Source organism: Anguilla rostrata, chromosome 7 (assembly GCF_018555375.3).
Source record: "Anguilla rostrata isolate EN2019 chromosome 7, ASM1855537v3, whole genome shotgun sequence".
NCBI lineage: Eukaryota > Metazoa > Chordata > Actinopteri > Anguilliformes > Anguillidae > Anguilla > Anguilla rostrata.
Genome location: NC_057939.1, coordinates 41,651,603 through 41,671,597, shown reverse-complemented (window position 1 = coordinate 41,671,597; position 19,995 = coordinate 41,651,603). Strand labels below are relative to the sequence as shown.

At 39.5% G+C, this 19,995-nt stretch overlaps 1 protein-coding gene across 6 annotated transcripts in view; it reads left to right on the top strand.

Annotated features, from left to right (window-relative positions):
* Nucleotides 1-19,995, top strand: part of LOC135259708 (paired box protein Pax-5-like) — a 63,165-nt gene that overhangs the window by 1,422 nt on the left and 41,748 nt on the right. For 4 of the 6 annotated variants that reach the window (XR_010331358.1, XM_064344347.1, XM_064344344.1 and 1 more), the window contains exons 2-3: nucleotides 15,237-15,402; nucleotides 18,479-18,676. Coding sequence is in view for 5 of the 6 variants with exons in the window: in XM_064344347.1 (XP_064200417.1) it covers nucleotides 15,237-15,402; nucleotides 18,479-18,676 (364 nt within the window). In the remaining variant the exon portion in view is untranslated. Of the gene's footprint in view, nucleotides 1-4,923; nucleotides 6,448-15,236; nucleotides 15,403-18,478; nucleotides 18,677-19,995 lie in introns of those variants that run through there. The other 2 variants (XM_064344348.1, XM_064344345.1) reach the window with 1 other exon arrangement.

Genomic DNA, 19,995 nt, shown 5'->3' with positions numbered 1-19,995 from the left:
AATAATGATCATTTTGTGCATTATTTGCTGGACTGGGTAATCGATGCTCGGTCAGCGGTTCTCGCTGTGAACTTCGTCAGCGATTTCTGCAACATTGTGACTTCATTCTTACAGAGTTTGTTGTTCACTTTTCATTATGGTAATTGTTGGTTATTATTAAGTTTACATTTGTTTTCAAGACACACGTTTCCTAACATTTTAACATTTTTTTGTAGAACATATCGCCTTCTTGAACTAAGTGGTAGGCATATTAATGCAGCTTCATATAGGCCTACTAGTCTCCGTGAGTGCAATTTGCCTGTGTAGATGAGTACTGTTCAAATTGTGTTTCACAATGAAAACTATACGAATGCCTACACGCCAGTCTCCCTAGGCCAAATTATCTACACTTATTTCGACAATATAAATTTTCAATAATTGCGATACACAATGTATAAGCATTCCATTCTTCATATGATGCATTTACAGAATTCGAGAAAAAGAATAGCATATTAATTTGTATTCTATATAATCTGTTTCCATACTCTATCGCAAAGCATGCACACATGTGTATGGCAATTTATGCAAATATCAGTCCATCTCAGATTAGACCTGAAATTAACAGGAATGTGTTGTCTCGTGAATTAATATTGGTGCACAAGCTAAACCTTTAGTTTTGTTTTGCGCGGTCTCTGTGACCGTCTAGTGACAGGCACTGGTGAGCGAATAAGCTATGGGGATCTGCTCTCGTCGCTCCTCCGGTGAGGCCATCTTATTGTTTATATATTCAAGTTCATGAGGTGTGTGTGGACCATTCGTATCCTCGGTGCAACAGGTTCCTCTACAGCGTTCCCAGATGAGAGGGAATCCGTGCACTGAAACAGCGGGCCTTGTAATTAGAGTACATTAAAGCGCACGATTGAACGACGCTGTGACTCTGGTCACGGGAAATGCTGTCGTTCGTTTTCCCCTCAAGGTATATTACAACATATCTTGCGTCACGTGAAATACATTGCTATTTTATTTAGTTGGGATTTTCCATTCATACCTTCTCATAATTCAGCGCAGTGTTTGGCTCACTGTCGTATCAATGCTGACCTAATAGCTTTAGAATGTGTAACTGAATTCTTCCTGTTACACTGGAGTTTAAATCTTGGCAACCAGATGTGTTTAAACCGCATAGTTCTACACTCAACATTATCGAATTGTCTTTTGGTATATAACTTCGGACTAGCCCATACACGACTCGCGCATTTAATTGAGTTTTTATAAAACATTTCTCCGAAGCTTCATTTTATTGTTTAAGTACCTATTGGCGTAGATGATGGCTCACTGTCCCCGCTTTGCGACATTAAAGGACGGCTCAGATCGGGAGGACCACCTTGCCACTCGCCTGGTGCAGTGCATTTCTTTCCAGCGGATTTTCCACCAAGCAGTCGTCCGTGGTCCGTGAAATATTGTATAGCATTGCTTGTTTTTGTTGCTTGCTCCGACTATTAGGCTCAGTTTACTGTTTGTAAGTTAGTGCCGACACTCGCCAGTTGCAGCGCTGTTTTACCATATAGGGAATCTGGGTAACGACGAGGTCAAAGCGCATTGGAATTGAAAAAAAAAAAAAAAAAAAAAGATATAGTGACAACGACTCACTTGTGCAAATAATATAACTTGCCCAAATTAGTCACCTTTCAGTGAACATTGCCTCGTTCTTTTTTTTTCTCTCTTGGAGAGCAGGAGTCGGGCAGTTTAATCGATTTTATTTCCAGTCAAAATAAACAGCCCTTATGGATGACTGCATGGGGCCAGAAGTTATTTAGGAAAATAAGAATAACTACAGGCTCTGTGTAATTTAATTAAAATTGGAAATCATATTTTTCAGAGCAGCCTACTACACTTAAAGTCAGTCTTCTTTAGTGGATTATTATTATTTCTTTATTTTTGTTTGCAGATGTATTTTTGACTTAAAAGATACGAATTTCGCATTATGTGTAGAAACAAAGGCGTGAAACAAAATTAAAAAATGTTTGCATGGACAATTAATTTTTCATAACACTCATCTTGGATGCGAACCTCTGAGTTTAGTAGTTTTGTTGAAGGGCTACAGAATCCTTGCCTTTTACCCAAACGATTACGTTTTTGAATGCAGAAGGTCGTACTGGCAACTGGGAAACAAGCAGGGCCGATTGTGAGGAAACATTGAATAAATGTATTTTGGCCCACATAGGACACCTTTCGACTACTGTTCTGCGGAGAGCGTACACTTATTACAATTATTGAACCGTGTTTTTAATTGACTAACATTTTTCAGAAAGAAATGTGCTGTTTTAATAATCAGACACGTAATTGTTATGCTGGAATTGATATCTTGACATATTTGGCAAATGTGGAGGAGAACGACTGAGCTATGCGACGATCAACAATGTGTTTGCAATGTAGTAACAATTTGAATCTCTTTTGTCAGCTTCTACTACTCAAATGTCGAACAAACGTACAAAATACCTAAATCAAATATTTATGGATTTGTCGATGTTGGTCTACGTGTTTACACATATTTGAATCGGCCTGAATTGTACTTTTCATTTTTTCTGACTGCCCCCGCCTATAGGCTATATTTTGTTTAGCACTTTTTGACCGATAAGTGGACACTGTGTTGCACAATGCATATTATTAAGGTCTTATATAATTTTGTCCATGCTGCATATTGGCAGTGCACCATGGGCAGAGTTGTGTTAATATAGATCATGGTTCTTTAGTAAAATATTAATTTTTATTCAGGTGACCCATTGTGATGATACATGTAACTGCCCCGCGACTGAATCCTGTTGTTAAATGTCATATGTCATATGTTTTCCGGATTTGAAATTCATATTTTTGCACGCCTTTCCTTCAATCTAATACCGAGTATATTAGAACCTAATCAAGTTCGCTTTATTTCGGCCGAGCTAATTAATCGGCCTCCATATAAAGCTAAGTCAAGGGATTAAGCAGAAAAAATGTAAAATCGTTTCTCGATTTTGCCTTTTTTGTTTTGTTTTGTTTTGCTTATTTATATTTTTTGCAAATGTTAGAAGTGCGGCAGTTTCATTTAAACCTGGAAGGTGTTTGATTTGCTATGGTATGCAATCCAGCCACGCACGCCCCCTCGTGGTATCCAAGAGTAGCCTAAAATGAATCGAAAGCCATTGTCAGAAAATACACGGATTCACTTTTCAATTTGCGTGAAGGTATGTGTAGCCCTCATATTTTACTTATCAAGGAATATCCAAAATCACGACAAATCGGAAATGAATCGTGCATTCTCTCGGTCATATTTCTGAAAGCAAATGCATCTATGTGGGAATTGGCGCTGCGCTCAGTATTTTCCCTTTTGATTATTCTCTGCCTTTTATGCAACCTACTTTGTTAGATACTTCGCAGAGTCTTTTATGTATAATACTTATCAATATCACATATGTAAGCTAAATTAACCACAATCTCTAGCATTCTCCATATAGGGGAAATGCAGCGTAAGCTGGTTTAACACAATACTTATATAGGCAGGACCAAAGATCTTGCAAAAGCATACATAACGTATCGCAGGTCGTTGTGAAAGGGACGACTTCATCCTAGCATTTATACAATAAAGCAGAGTAGCCTATACTTTGAAATGCAGACGACATGAATGGAATGCACCGAGATTAGGTCTACAAAGAACAATATGTATACATGTATATCAGTGCAAGTTAATTAATTCTCATCCAAACGTGGCCTTGTACAGTGGCATGTAAAGGCTTGGAATATTAAAAACAAATCGATAAATTACACAAACTTGAAAAAAGAAAACATTCCCCTTTTCAGAATTGTGTTAAACTCACAATTTTACACCGCGTTGATACGTGATTCGGTGTGAATTCGTTTTAACGTAGAATAATCAGGCTTCTATGAATACTCACACTTCATATTATTTGTGGTGCGGTGTTAGCAAACTCATATACGTATATATATATTTTTTTCATTCATTATGAATAGGCAGATGCAGTAATTACAGCTTCGTCGCATTGGCACTGTATTTTTAATGTTAATGAGAAAATAGAACACAACAAATATAATATTAAATAAGTAAACTTGTGTAACCTATACATTTTGCTTAATTTTTTCTCACAAAACCTGATACATGGGCTAGTCAAAATATAGAGGCACGTATAGTAAAATAAAATGTTTACTTATTACAAAGAAGTATCAGAAAATAAATATTTTGATTAATTTATATGATAGCTTTCCACCTTATTTAGAAAAAGAAACTCACGTTATTGTAGTGCAGGCTAACAGTTTCATTTTTATGCCATCTTTCTAAAACCACATTTATTTCAGAATGAGTACTGGACATTGTTGTACTGCATCGTCTCTTAAGGTGGGTTTACTAGATAATATTTTGCACGGCTCTGGTAGGATAATATTGCCTTCACTCTGGAAATAATTCCTAGGTCTCGTGTTCAACTGAGTCACGATATTTCGCGAAAGACTGTTGTTACTCTGTCATATAGTTCTTGAAAGATCCGACTTTTATTCCTTGCGATTAATTCTAAAATTCATCTTAAATAAAACGCTATTGATAAACATTTTAATATGTGCTGTTAACGAATGAAGCATAAACAACACGATAGACAGCTTCATTTTTTTTACTTGAAAATTGAAATTAAAACTGAGGTTATTCGATCCAAAAACCACTTCTTTGCGAGACCTTCCATTTGTCAATGGGCAATTCGGACAGAGGTAACCTCACCCACTGGACTCGCGTTATCCAATACCTGGCGCCCTCGACAGAGAATTTCGCAGCCTGCATCCAATTGGTTAGGAATAGAAAGAGCCACTTTGTGATTGGTAACCTGCATTTGAATGGCAGGGTCTGCAAGGCGGAATGGTAGGTTTCGGGGCTGAGCCTACGGCGCTGTCCACACGAGCGCAGGTTCTGAAACGCGCTGTGTGCACTATGGCTGTGGCTTCGCCCAGAGGCGCAGCCGCACGGTAACTCCAGGGCGCCGGTACGACGCTGCGGGAATCGCAGAGATATTTCCGCGAGAGGACCAGTAGATCCAGCATTTTCACAGTCTCCCAAAGGCAACCGAACAGCATTCCTTTAGAAAAAAGCTAAGCGGGCTCTCCCGTGGATTACATTCACGTTATGAAACCGCGAACACATGAAAGTTGAACTGCGCCACTCAGGCAGACTGGAAACATTTTTTCCCCAAGTTTTCATCTGAACGTTGGATACACATATTTTGGATTTACTTTTATTTATTTTCTTTCCGAATAATTTATTTTTTACGCTTCCAAATGTCACCACTTTATAAAGCGTGGAATCCGAATATTTTCCCGGGTGTGTCTGAATGTTATCGGCGATTTTTAATGTTTTTTATTTATTAATTTTTGGAGCCTATCGCAGATGGAGACTTGCCCCGCTGATGTCTGAAGAGCCTCTTTAGTGCTCTTGCTTTCCGACTTCGAATAAAACGCAAGCGGATTTGTGAAGATAAACTTTATCTCACTAAAAAAAAATCATATGGTGGCAGGATTGGTGAAAGCCCGAAACGAAAACCTTTAAAAGGAAATCGCATTGTCTACTGGCGCGTGGGTTTTCTGTAACTGTTCATAACTGACACTTTTCACAGACCCGATCTAGCTGGTGGAGGAGGGGTGAAGGAGAGCCCTGCGTTCTAAGACCATTGAGAAAAAAAACTTTTTTATTCTCGCTCAAAGTAGTGAAGAAGCTTGTCTGTCACATTCGGACATACGTTATAACTGCGGCACGAAATCCGGATAGGTGTGAATTTCTCCACAGGATCGCAGTGTTTTTTAATCGCTCTGCTGTTGACAATAGCGGTGGGACAAGCGAGTTGCTGGAACCCGGCGCTGGAGAATGATGCCGCGACGATAGCAGGCACACACACAAAAAAGCAACAACACCACACACTTTCACATAGGCACGCACACACGCGCACGCCCGCGCGCGCACACACATACACATAGTACAGAGAAAAAATACATAGGCAAGTTGACTGTTTTCAGCGTCATTCCATTGGACTATATCAACTAAGATACGTCTGTAGGATTAATTTAGTTTAGATTTTTATTAGAACTATTTATATTTTTAATTTTTACTTTTTATTTTTTGAGATTTTTTTCTGCGATCACAACTGCGTTTTCTTTAACAATTTTGGGGGAAAAAGGCAATTCACTTTTTTTAACCAAAAGGCGCGAGTCTCCTGTGTTTCATAATAGCTGGACCTTAACAGAAAATTTGAAAAAAGAGGCGCTTCCTTCGCAAATATTTTTATACAAATTTTGCTATTTATTTTCCCCTTGTCCCTTAACAAGCTTTGAAATTCGCTGTGGAAAGGAGTTGCTAACACACTGGCCGGGCCGCCCCCCAACGCTAAAAGACTTCTCCGATGGAAATACACTGTAAACACGACCCGTTCGCAGCAATGCATAGTAAGTGGGCTGCTTCTTCCTTCAAATGCGAATATTTAAGTTGTTGGACGCTGACTGTGTTATTGTATAAGCACAAACTCGGATTTAGCTGCACACTAATGTCATCACTTGTGCAGTTGTGAAATGTTTGGCTCAGTAGTAAAAGGTTAATGGTTCACGGACGACTTGTTTGTGTAATATAATTGGGAAGTTTTTAATGATAAACCCGTATGAAATAACGTGACAGCAGAGTCACTTTCAGGCTGAACCATGGCAGGATGCCTGGAAAACCTGAAAAGATATCTTCCGTTGTGAAATTATTGCTGTGTAGGGCCGAGTATGCGGTGCGGAATCTTTACGTGTGTGTCCCCTGATGACAATGTCGCTCATGCTGTCCAAACGGTTGGGGGGTGGGGGAGGGGGCTGGGGGGGTGTTGAAAAAAGCCACAAGCCACCAAGCGCAACAAAGCAACAATGAACTTGACCTGGCGTGCAACAAACACGAGTTTCAGCTTCAAATCTTATTACTCAAAACACCACCAGCCACTCCGACCTATACTATATATTTATCAATGTTACATGTTCTGAAACAGTATCTTGGGAATGATATTTATGAAGGCTATATGACCGTTGGTTTCATTGAAATGTTTTTCGTTCTATGGTTGTAAGTGCATTGTTTTGAGTCGCGTTAGGCTATATTGACTAGTATTAGGCTGAAATAAACAATGAGACACATCAGTACCAAACCATAATTATAAATGAGTGATATATAGCCTAAATATATCAATATAGAAATATGTTTTGCACTTCTTATACTAAATATATCAATGTATAAATTTCTTTTGCACTAACTTCAGATTATTATTATGATTATTATTATTAATACAAATAATAAAAAATAATAACAATAATAATAATTGTAGTAGTACTAGTAATATTGCTACAACTAGTATAATGATTACTATTGTTATTATAGTTTTTAACTAATAATAATAATAATAATAATAATAATAATAATAATAATAATAATAATAATAATAGGCTAATAATGTTGGTTTCTCTCTATGATTATACTAGAACACGTTTTGAATTTTTCGAAAGCGCCTTCTCAATGTATTCCTGGTACAACAAAATACGGCAAATAGCAATTGTGTAGTGATATTCGACCATCACTCACCAAGAATGAAGGGAAGCTTTTTTATTAAGCTATCATTACGCTTAATAAAACTTGGCTTTTTTAAACTTAACGCTTTTGTATGTTTTCCGTGTATGGCCATATAAGATGTCTCAAGAAGATTTGTCCTTTCACATGCAGTTAGGCTATGTGAAATGACACCAACACGGCAAGTTAAACGGTGGATTCGACATGCAGATTTCGAAAAAGCTATAACTAATCACATTTTCCTCCAGGTCTGGCCTTTTCTCGCATTTAAGTGCCCATTTGACGTCGTAACATACCGTTTACAATGGTTTGACGTCAGAGGCAAGCTGTAGTTACCACTGAAATATCAACGATGTGATCATATGGTTAATCAAATATGTACTGATATATTTGTGTGAGTCTGTATGTTTATTCTGTGGCAATTTGGTAATTGTGAACAATTGTCAGTTTACTCTCAGGAACGAAGGTCTACATTGCCCTAGAAATGTAGGCCTGTACTATACCGTGGCCCTTTCCTTCTGTGAATGAACTTTGCATTTCTGTTTCAATCACTATTTTAAAGGCACCGTGGAAATGTCGGCCTGCGTGACTCTGCTGGTTATTTATTTATTTATTGCATTGCCATAAAACCAGGATATGAACTCATGATTGAAGCGAAGAATATTATTTTATGTCTACAATTGCATCGTAACTATTGCTGTGCCTTTTGCTAGAATTCATTTAAATGGTTAACAAACATAGCACAGCTAGTTTAGATTATAAAGTTAATTTCGAATGAATGAAAACGACGTTTGCACAAATTAGGAATTAAATAATCTATGCGAAAAGAGATTATAGAATCGGCTACTTTCTGATCTCAGGGTAGGCTAATTTTAGACAGTGTGCCTGTTAAAAATAAAAGGAAAATGTCCCACTTCGCAATATATTCCCCTTTGTGCACTGGGAGCTATTATTACAATGATTGCTAATTTGGCGCGAGCTGCTGTGCATTGAAGACTTAACAGTAAATAAACTGACGACAGGTCTTGGAAAAACAGTTGGTCATAATAGGCCTACTGTATTCCTGGGCCAGAGCTGCGTTCAACAGAATTACAAACCTGTGGGAATGGCACTGTCTTCTGGGAGCACAGTATTTTTTTGCCGATTTATTGCCCTCAAGAAAAGTTACCTGATTCGACTCATATCTATTTTTTGGGGTTGGAGTTCCTAAAACCTACCTTGAAATCATTTGTTTTAATGTTCAGGGAAGCTCAACTTTTTAATGTTTTGGAAAGACTGGATAATTAATAGTCACAAAATACATGATTTTTTAAATGAGGGGAACCAATACAAAACAATATTATGTGTACTTGTTATCCATTTATGGAATAGTTGATCTAATTTCAAACTGTAGCTATTATTATTATTATTATTATTAGTATTATTATTAGTATTAGTAGTAGTAGTAGTAATAGTAGTAGCAGCAGCAGCAGTAGTAGTAGTAATGGAAGTAGTAGTATTCGTATTAGTTGTAGTAGTATAAATTATAGTGGTTGGCTATAGTGTTATTGTTGTTATTACAACAGCTACTATACTGCTGAGAAAATGTCATGTCCATGGTCCGGAATACTGTTGAAAGTGAAATAACATCTATCAATTTGGGGGCTTTGAAAAGTTTTCTTAAACGGTAAACGGAGCACAGAAAAGCATGCACATAGTTTCACCTAAAATGTTGCATGATCTAACTCATAAACGTACTAATACATATTAAATATAGGATAACGCACACACATATCAGCCGCAATTTCTGCCGAGTCTGCCTTTCTGCTTTTTTTTGTCCGAATTTTCATTTTAAAGGGACGGCGTCTTATGAACTCCAACAAACAGAACGTACTGACAACGAAGATAAAAAAGAGCACAGAGCCCTTTCTGGATTAGAGAACAGACATATTTTTATCCGCCTTGCTCTCGTTCTTTCCCACGGTATCGGTCTAATTCATTTGGGTATTAAAACATTCACGTTGCGATGGGGACGACTAAATTAATCAAATGTGCGAACCCAAGTTCATGATCTGTTTGGCAAAGTATGCATAAATAAATAAATAAATAAATAAATAAATACTGACATAAACTATCATATCCCGCAGGACTTTAAGTAAGTGTGTTTATTTGCAAATCATGACCCTTTTAATCACACTGATCAAGCATCGCTTTCAGATTTTATTACAGATAATATCCCAGCAGAACCGACCTTCACGAATACACGTTCGACTTCTGTTTTTCATTCATATCGCCTTCAGAGCATAAAACTTAGATCATTCCCACAGTGCGACTCCTCCTAGACACCAGCTCGGTAGTGTTGTTGGGTGCGTGCAAACTTGGTTGCAGACTATTCATTTATGTCATCCCATAGTTCTGCTACCTCATAGGACATATACGCAAAAATGTTACGTAATTTTCAACAAGGCGTGCTTCTTTGACGTAGTATACACATTGCATGTAAATAACAACCGCACTCGCAATAAATATGTTCCAACTAACGAAAAAAGTTGTTTTAAATTTTCAGCATGGAGCACGAATGTGAAATGATCCAGAAGAAACAAAATGTAGCACTACACTTATAATGCAATCTAACACTCTCGATAGAATTAAGGACAATTAAAAAAAAAAAAAAAAAACACATTTTGCAAGAATTCTGCATCACAAATGCATCAAATGCAAAAATAAAATAAAAATGAATTAATGTAAAATGAATAACTTGAGAGAAGCATAAGCTTTTCCATAATATGTTGAAACATGCTGTTGTTGTATTGAACACTTGTGTGTGTGTATATGTGTGTGTCTCTGTGTGCCTGTGTTTGTGTGTGTGACTCGTGCCCTTTTGTGTGTGTGTGTGTGTGTGTGTGTGTGTATGTGTGTTTGTGTGTGCGTTTGTGTTTGTGTGTGTGTGCATGTGGTAGCCACTTTAGTTATGTAATGAGTCCAGTATGACCCTCAGAAAATGGACAAAAAAAGTTCAACCTGAGGCTATGAATTGCTAAAACAGCCTGAGCAAAGTTTACCTGTGGAACAGAGTTAACGGCACACTCTTTGATTTCAGTTTGTCTCATAACGCAAAGACAAAATAAAAAGCCAAAACTCTGCAAATTGATATGATGTTAAATTTCCCTTCAGACTAAAGGAAGAACTGTAGCTCAAGCTTCGGTTATTAGGGACAAGTAATATTACTGTGGACACATCTTACAAAGAAGAAGAAGAGAAGGTTCTGTGTAAAGAAATAGCTCACAAGAATGGTGCTGGGAGAAGTGGAGTGCAGGGGAACAGAGAAGTGGAGTTCTGACCAGGATACTCAGCACCTGGTGGTTGCAGGTTCAAATCCCTGTCAAGTGGCAGTCGTAAGTTCTAAGTCAACCTGTATAAGGACTCTGGTAATTGATGTAGCATCTGGGAAAATTCATGTTCATGACGGTGATTGCGGTTGAAGTTATTCATAATAATAGTGACTGAAGAGTAGTGGTTATAGAGCAGGACTTTGAAATGAGAAACCCGCATGTTATTGGTTCAGATATTTTACTCCTGAGCAAGGTAGCTAACCTGATTTGCTACGATACTTACCAAGCCACTTACAAAGGTAATGTGTTAAAATTTGAAAAATAACAAGCATTAGTGTCCCAGGATGAGAATTTCCCCAAGCGGATAAATAAGGTACCTCAGCTGTGCTCCAGCTCAACTTTTTGGGGATAGGGCATCTCCATGAACCATGGCCAGGGGTGCTGTTGTCGGGAGGGGGGGGGGGGCGGATTATGGGGGTGCACAGGTACATTCTCCTGGGTCTTAGATGGGGGGTTGGTCTGAGAACTTGTGGTAAATATTATTTAATGGTTCGCGCAGAGAAAATTTTGGCTCGGGTATTTCCTCCCCAGCAGCCCAGGCCACTGCGTCCAGGTCGCTTTGCCCAGGCCTCCCCGAAAGCAAGCCGCTCCCGGGACTCTGCAGTGCTCCTCTGCGGGCGTCCGGACGCGCTGGAGTTTTTCTCTGCGCGCGGTGGAGCTGTCAGCGGGACTCGCCTCGGGAACGCGACGGCTCGGATCATTAGAAAATCTTTGCCCTCCGAAAGGCGGACCCCCCTCCTTATTGATCACATCCTCTTCATCTGGAGGGGAGGTGTCAGGAGCGGCCTGCTTTTCCACAGCTTCTTCGCACATGCCCAGTACATATCAGGATTGCTTTTTTTTTCTTTTTTTCTTTTTTTTTTTTTTTTTTTTACAGTTGAGGAGTCTTCAGGCACTGTGTTCAGCACAGCCTGATATGTTAATGAGAGGGAGACACAGATAAGCATGTGGTCTCCTTGCTATAATGGAGGAGACTGACACACGTCAAAGCCTCTATATTTAATTAAAATGTGATACACTTTGCCTGAATGCTCCTTTTTATTTCAGTAATGCTGAAACTCATAATTTTGCATAATATATCAAGTAACACTTCTTTTAAGTATGCAGCAATATTATCGGTGCCAGTCTGGCTCTTGCAGAGTTTGTTTCAGACAGGGATTCAGTGCACATCATTAGAGTAAAATGTACTCTAAAAGAGTTGATTTAATACTAAAATCAACTATACTAAACCTTTTGCTGCGTAGTTCATAAAAGTTAATGGCAAGTTGGCTGCAATTAGATTGAATAGAGGCCAAAATATCACCGGTTTCCATGGTGGATCATAAAGTACCAGCAGCATTTGTAAGAACAGACCCGCTGGCTTTTAAAATGTAAAATAACAAAAACAGAAATGCTTAATACAAATGGATTTTCTAAAGCTTGGAGAAAAAAAAAATCGAGGCATTGTATTTAAAAGCCATAAAACCCCAAAGCTAAGATTATACACCCCCTAGACCGCCTTATTTTTTGTTAATACATTTCCCCAAAAGAAGCAATCAGTATGTTAATATTGTAAAGTAACAGGATTATGAAGTGTGTTTCCATCAGAGTTCATTAGGTTTCTCCGAGTGTTCAGGCAGCACTTACATTCTCTGGCTGCATTTAACCGTACAGAAGCAAGAGTGAGCGGAATAAAAGCGAGAGGCGTGCGTGCTCAGAGCATGCTGGGTATGTTTGCGAAATACCCAAGCGCGCCTTCTCTCTATTCAGCAGATGTACGTCCTGTCAACGAACTTCTGTTTTGAGCCTTCTTCTTATTCTCTGTCTCCTTTCTGCTCCTTCAAGGAAATCATTTGATGATGTTGTACTCCCTTGTTCAGCACGATGATTTACAGATAAGGATCAGTTCGCTGCAGTTTCTCATGTGGCCACCGGTGGCAGCAGTGAGTCTTCAAGTCAAATGAAAGTGGGAGAGGAAGTACGCTGACCCCGTCCTTTGTTTAGGGTCCACGGGCCTGTGGAAGCTTGCCGTCAGCAGTCAGCGAGAGCCTTTAGCAGGGCTCTGGTTGGTGCTTTTATTCGTTTCCATCTCTGATCAGGCTAAGCAGGCTAACGCTACCTCCTTGCAGTTTGACCTTAACTGTGAAGAGTGATTTCTTAATTTTCTTAGCAGTTAAAACATTTCGAATTTGGGTGTTGCTGAGAATCATTTGTCTTGTGTACATGATGTGTGTAAGTGCGTCGCTCAGAATTAAGGGCAACCAACAATGAGGTAACATTGAATCTATGTCTTTGGGGATTGTTTTAGTTGAATAATTTTCAACCCTACTTCTTTGAATCATTGATTTATCATTCCTTGTGAAATATTGACTTATGTGTAGGCTAATAGCATTGTCACTTGTAATTTAAGAACAGCATGCTGCAGTGGTCAGACTGAAAGTCTCCTTCTCTGGCCAGCTAAAGTTTTGATGCTTTTCATCAGTTCTTCTTGTTCTCCTTTGCATTGCTTAGACAGATACTCTCCCCTTGCTGCATTCAAGGATTTAAAAAGATAGGAAATCATTTTAATTAATAGATTTTACCTGAATGAATCTTCACTTTTAGGGTCCTGCTCAATTGTTTTTTGGCTTTACTTGTCTTCACAGTTAGTAAGAATCTAATATAACTTTTTAAGAAAAGTTTTCAATGAAGATGTTCACTGACATTTTGGTATGTGATTGTACTACATGCCCTTATTTAGAATTACACAATATTGTCCTTGTTTTGTTTTGTGGCTGAACAGAGTGAATTTCATAATTAAAAAATCCCAAAAATAATGGTGCCTTTTTTGGTGCACAGGAATGTAAGGGACAGCATAATATTTGTTCAAGGGCAGGGGTGGCATCCAGTCTTGTCTGAAAATGGCTGGTGGAGGTGCAAGCTTTTGGTTTAGGTCAGCACTGTGACACCTGATTCAGCTAAGTAACTAATCAACGTCCTCAGTCAAGACATTGACAAGTCTGCAGTAAAATGTCCAGTGTTAATTCAACTCAACAGAGTTCATGTGAGCCCAACAGGTACCGCATGTACTGTGCATAGGAAGAGTTAATTTTACACTGAACGTTTTTACTGTGTAGACTTGGTGGTGGGCTAAAACAAAATTATGCGCCCGCAGTGGCTTTTTTCAGATAAGATTGGACACCCTTGTTCTAAGGGTGTGTGACTTGTCTGTCAAATGCTGGTAATCCTGGGTTGGCAATGGCATCTTGAGCAATGTTCGGGAACTGAGCTCGGCTTTCAATCCTCAAACCTGATCCCACCTCTAACTCCGTGCTGTTTCTTTACATCGAAGAAAAAACATGACCATTTTGTCATGAAAAAAAAATGATTTTCTGTTCATTTCAATGATCTTGAAGATTATATTTTTCTGTGTGATATGTTTGATCTTCCTTTTTTGGAGATTTTGAATTTATACCCATGTCTGTGATGTGCTCATAATTTTACTTTTTACTTTGTAAACTGGCTGGTAATTTTCTAGTGAATATGGACATAAACCTGCAAGGATAGTTTTTTTAATCGGATAAACGTTAAAAATATTATTAAAATAAATATTATTGAAATAAGAAGATGAAGCAGAAAAATAAGTAAAAATTATGTAAAAATTGGTAGCAGTGAATTAAATAATAAAATGTCTTACTATTCTGATGTCAATTGAGTGCTTTCTGAACACATTCTGCTCACGATTCCAGTCTGGTAAAATTCATTAAATATAATAAGGTGCTTTGATTGGCACTTGGCCTTTAAATGAAATAATCCACAAGTCACATCCTAACAAGTTGCCTTTATATTATTTTGCTTTGTACCCTAGATACCTAAAATAACAAATAATAATAATAATAATAATAATAATAATAATAATAATAAAAGCTTGTTGTTATGGAGGGAGGGGGCTTCATGTTTGTATATGAGGATTTGCATTGAGGCTTTTTTTCATTATATTGCTCACAATATTCTTGAAAAGACACGTCATTGAAAGTAGCCCTTTAGAAAAATGTGATTTTACAACAGGTATCTCATCACTTGTATGGAGCTGACAGTGTCATTTATTAATGATTGATACTGTATGTCGAGCCAAACTTTCTTACTGGATTTAATCTTCTCATCGGACGTCCCAATAAGCCCTTTATAAAATATTACTATCATTGAAAAGCATGGATGCAATTTTGTGTGACTTCATTGAGATAATTAAAGTTCATTGAACCAGGATATGCGTTCCTCCTTGAGTCTCACTCCCTCCCTCCTCCCTCCTCTCCCTGCAGGACATGGTGGGGTGAACCAGCTGGGCGGCGTGTTTGTGAACGGGCGCCCCCTGCCTGACATGGTCAGGCAGCGCATCGTGGAGCTGGCGCACCAGGGGGTGAGGCCCTGCGACATCTCCCGCCAGCTCCGCGTCAGTCACGGCTGCGTCAGCAAAATTCTGGGCAGGTGAGATGCGTCCTCTGGTCAAAATGGTCGCTTCCACGTTCCCCATAGTGTCCATCCTCCATATTCGCCCTCAGTGTCTCAAGACTAATGGTCAAGCAACGTCATATTTAATATTAATGCATGCTATTTGCTTCCTGAAACATTTTAGAATAACGTTTGCAGTTAATGCAATTTAACAATTAGCAATTAATTTTTTTTTTTTACTCCCACTAGCTTCAGATAATACAAAATTAAACAAGTAATGCTCTATAATTTGCAATATTAAAAGAACATTGTCAGGTAGCAGCTTTCTGGCAGTTAGCAGCTTTTTTACCCTGTGTATCAGGATGGAGAAGTCTGTTATCATGTATGCAAAATTTGCAAGTTGTTTTTAAAAAAATTTTGTTTCATAGTGCATCTTAAATGAGTATTAATTTAACCATCAATTACTTAATTCACCAGTGCACTTTAATTTTTTAATATCAGGCTTGCATCATCCATTTTAAAAATAAAAATAATCCTGTCCCTACCCTTCAGTACCCCTGCGAACATCTTTTTTAAACCTTGCACTTAACACACAATACCTTCTGTATGTATACAATTGTCCATTCTGTTTGGCACTTTACATTTAAAACTATCAGATTTAGAATAAGTGATTCCGGAATCACATCCAGTACCTTCCACATTTCAAGTCAGCGACTTTAGATTTGCAATCAGGCCTTTTGGATTTCCAGAGTGAATTCAATGGCTTCAGATTTACATCTGAACTTACTGGAAGTACATGCAAGACCATTCACATTCTCATTACTTTTGGAGATTCATATAGAATTCGAGAGTTGAAATCTTCTCTTGGCGATTCAAAGTGCGGGGCGTGCGTTTAGTATTCCAGGGAAAAGTGGTGGTATCTGAGCTGCAGTTTGTGTTTTTATGGGAAAGGGAACGTCACAGCTGAGCATATTACAGTCAAAGCTCTGGCCATATAAGCTTTTGGGATAAGGTGAGCACTGTTGATTACCGGCATTGGAGACTTGAGCAGGAATACATTATATTTATCTTCTCTCTCTCACCTTACTCGTTTTCATTCATCCACTTTGTCTGATTCTTTCTTTTTCCCCCTGACATCCTCTCTCTCTCTCTCTCTCTCTCTCTCCCTCTCTCTCTCTCTCTCTCCCCGCAAAAGACAAACCCCTGACTAAGATTGTGCAAATCCTTCCCCCACATTCTCTCTGACAATGAAAAGTCCACAGAGGGGGAAAAAGATACATCACATTTTGCCATTTGCATCAAAATGAAATTGGTACCATATTTTGCACAAAAATAGAGGGGAGCGATTTGAATGGGTGAAGGTGAAGGATTAGCTGGCACGGCCTTTAGCCATGTTAAAAAAAAAAAAAGGTTTCTCATTGTTTTCGTCTGCCCTCATTTCATTTTAACACCCATCCGATGCTTGCTGTGGCGTTCGATTTCTTCCTAGGTACCCCGGGCACCTCATTGTAAGAAACAACAACAAAAACCCCTCTGTTTAGCTTTGATTGCCAGAAATGAATTAATAAACCATTACCCTTAGCCATGTTCAGAAATTAATTATTCTCTTATTATACATGTCCTGGTGGTTAGCATTGTTCGATGCTCCTTCACTCTTCCCAGTAACAGGCAGCGGCAGTGTTGAAAAAGTTCCCTTTAACAGTCTTTTAAGCCTGGCCTTGATGCTATCATCCGGTCAGCACTGGGAGCCAGCAGGGGGTCTGGATGGCAGCCAGGGCTCATGTCCCTCTAGGGCTGGACCCCAAATGCAAATTCAAATGGCATTTGCCTCCATTTTGTTCAAATGTGTGTGCGTTTGACTGCGTGTAAGTATGAATTTGGAGAGGCTAGGGGTCTCTGCTTTGTGTGTATGTGTGTTTGTGTGTGTGTGTGTGTGTGAGAGAGAGAGAGAGAGAGAGAGAGAGAAGGACACAGAGATAGAGGAAGAGAGATTTTGCGTGTAAATGTCTGAGTGTGTTTGAACGTGAGTGCATGCATGTACACAATGTGTACGAAAGAAAGAAAGAGAGCACAAGAGCCATTAAGACTGTAACAGGGCTGGGTGCCAGGCTTTACGAGCCTCCCCACAGAGAGAGGCACATTGTGCAACACTGCCAGCAAGAGCACACAAATGCGCACGTGCACGTGCCTCTGTACCGGCTACTCTGCGCACTGGGGCTGGGAGGCTTGCTGCTGGTCTCGTTCACGGTCACAGCTGTGTGGGGTAAAGCTTGCCCTCTGTATTGCAGCCAGGGCGTCATGGCGACCCTCTGGCGGGTTGCAGTTCTGGGCGTGGCACGTGTCCAGAACTGTCCCCCATTCTCTCTCTGCTCTCATCTTCAGTTCAATTTCAGTTTGCTTTATTGGCAAGACGAACGTACAAACGAACGTATTGCCAAAGTATGTGCACGTGAAAAGTAAAATACAGTCATAGGCAGTAGAGGAATAGAGGGACACAGAACAAGTGTGAATATGATGTATGCAAGTTTATCTCTCTGGCAACCTGTTTCTTGCCTTTTCAAATCCAAATAAAAATTTTATTTTTTGAAATGACAAAAATGCGTCATAGTTGCCGTTTATTGGTGCTAGAATACTTAATAATGAGTGCTAAAGGGAAAATAGCAAAACAGTCGTAATAAATTGTAAATCAACGTATTAAATAATAATCTCACATAGTTTTTTTGTCTCTCTCTCCCGAATCCCTCCCTCTTTCCCTTTCTCCTTCTCTTTTTTTTTCTCAATTTATTTTCTTCCCATGACAGAAGAACAAACATAAATATGTGCTAATTGGCAACCTTGTACAGGAAGACTGGAGTAAACAAAGGGAGCTGTAACAAACATGAGCTAGATAAGGAATAATGGAATCAAAATGCAACAGGAATACAAACTGAAATAAATGTATCGAATGAATATAAATACGTACACAAAAAAAAAAGTACACAAAGGAAAACCATGAATCAGCAGCGCATTGCAGGAGCTGAACTGAGTATGCAGAGTTCTCTCTGCTGGAGTGTTTATGTGGTAGCAGATGTCCAACCGACTGTCCTTTCCTGTTTTCCGCCTCTGTTGACAGGTACTATGAGACAGGCAGCATTAAGCCCGGAGTCATCGGAGGATCCAAACCAAAGGTTGCTACACCCAAAGTTGTCGACAAAATCGCCGAGTACAAACGCCAAAACCCCACCATGTTTGCCTGGGAGATCAGGGACAGGCTGCTGGCGGAGAGAGTGTGTGACAATGACACCGTGCCCAGCGTCAGCTCCATAAACAGGTGAGAGGCCTTTCGAAAATCACCTCCGTGACCACCAGCGTCCAATCCGTAACAGGACAAGGTTCTGGCATCGTGTGATGAGAATGTTGACCGGAACGCTGTGAATTCAGACTGAGCCAAATTAAAACATGTGACACACCTTTCCTACAATGAGCGATGGAATGTGTTTACAAAGTCTTTATGAGTGTGAACTTACAGTATCTGTAGATGAAGCTAACGTTAAGCATTACTGGCATTTAGCATACGCTTTTATCCAAAACAACTTGTAGCATCCATTTCTACAGCAGGATATATACTGAATACATTCAGGTTAAGTTCCTTGCTCAAGGGCTCAAGAGCAGTGTTCTACCTGTTACCTTGAGGCTAGTAGGCCGGTTCCCTACCCATTATACCACACTATTTGCTACCTCAACTATGAACGGAAATGTTACTGAGAGAGAAGAGACTGGGGACAAATGTGTTGACCGCCCTGATCAAACGAGTCCACCAAGGAGAGGAGGACAGAAGTCACACGCATCTACATATTTGATGCCTTTTCTTTTTCCTTTCCTTGGTTCTTTGGGTGATTTGATTTTGTGTGGCTTTTTTTAGTGCAGCAGTTAGCATACGTACTGAATGTGTGTTTGATTAAGTGTCACCACTCACACCCTCAAAAAGGATGTGTTAATATCAAACACTCATTTTGTGTTTGTACGTTTGTGTTACTTTCAAAGTCGCTAATTTTGTGTTACAAATATACAATTTCTGTGTATCACAGTGAGACTTTTTTTTAAAACACAGAATGTCCTTAAGTCCTTAACTTGACATGGAGGTGTGTTAAATAATGACATGTTATGTGCTATCTTTAACACATGTGTTATGAGAGGGCAGTCGTATGCATTTTTATTCACCACATTTTTTGGAAGTCCTCCAATAAGTGTGTGAAAGTAAGAAACGGTGAAACTATGCAAAGCCAATCATGCGTGCGTGTGGTGAAGTGAGGACCTCAGGAGCCCCGGTTTCGGGCTCCATATTGATGGAGAGATGGCAGCTCGCTGGTTCAACACGATGGGTACAATGACACCCCTCCCCCCTGCTCACAGCACCTGGGAGAGGGGAGAGGAGGAGTGCATGAGCAGCCAAGCAGGAAGTGTGCTACCCTGCTGCCATGTCAGGCTGCCTCACACACACATACACGCACACGCATGCATGCATACACACACACACACACACACACGCATGCGCACACACACACGCGTACACGCGCACACACACGAATACACGCACGTGCACACACACATACATGTACACACATGCAGGCATGTACACACATACACACA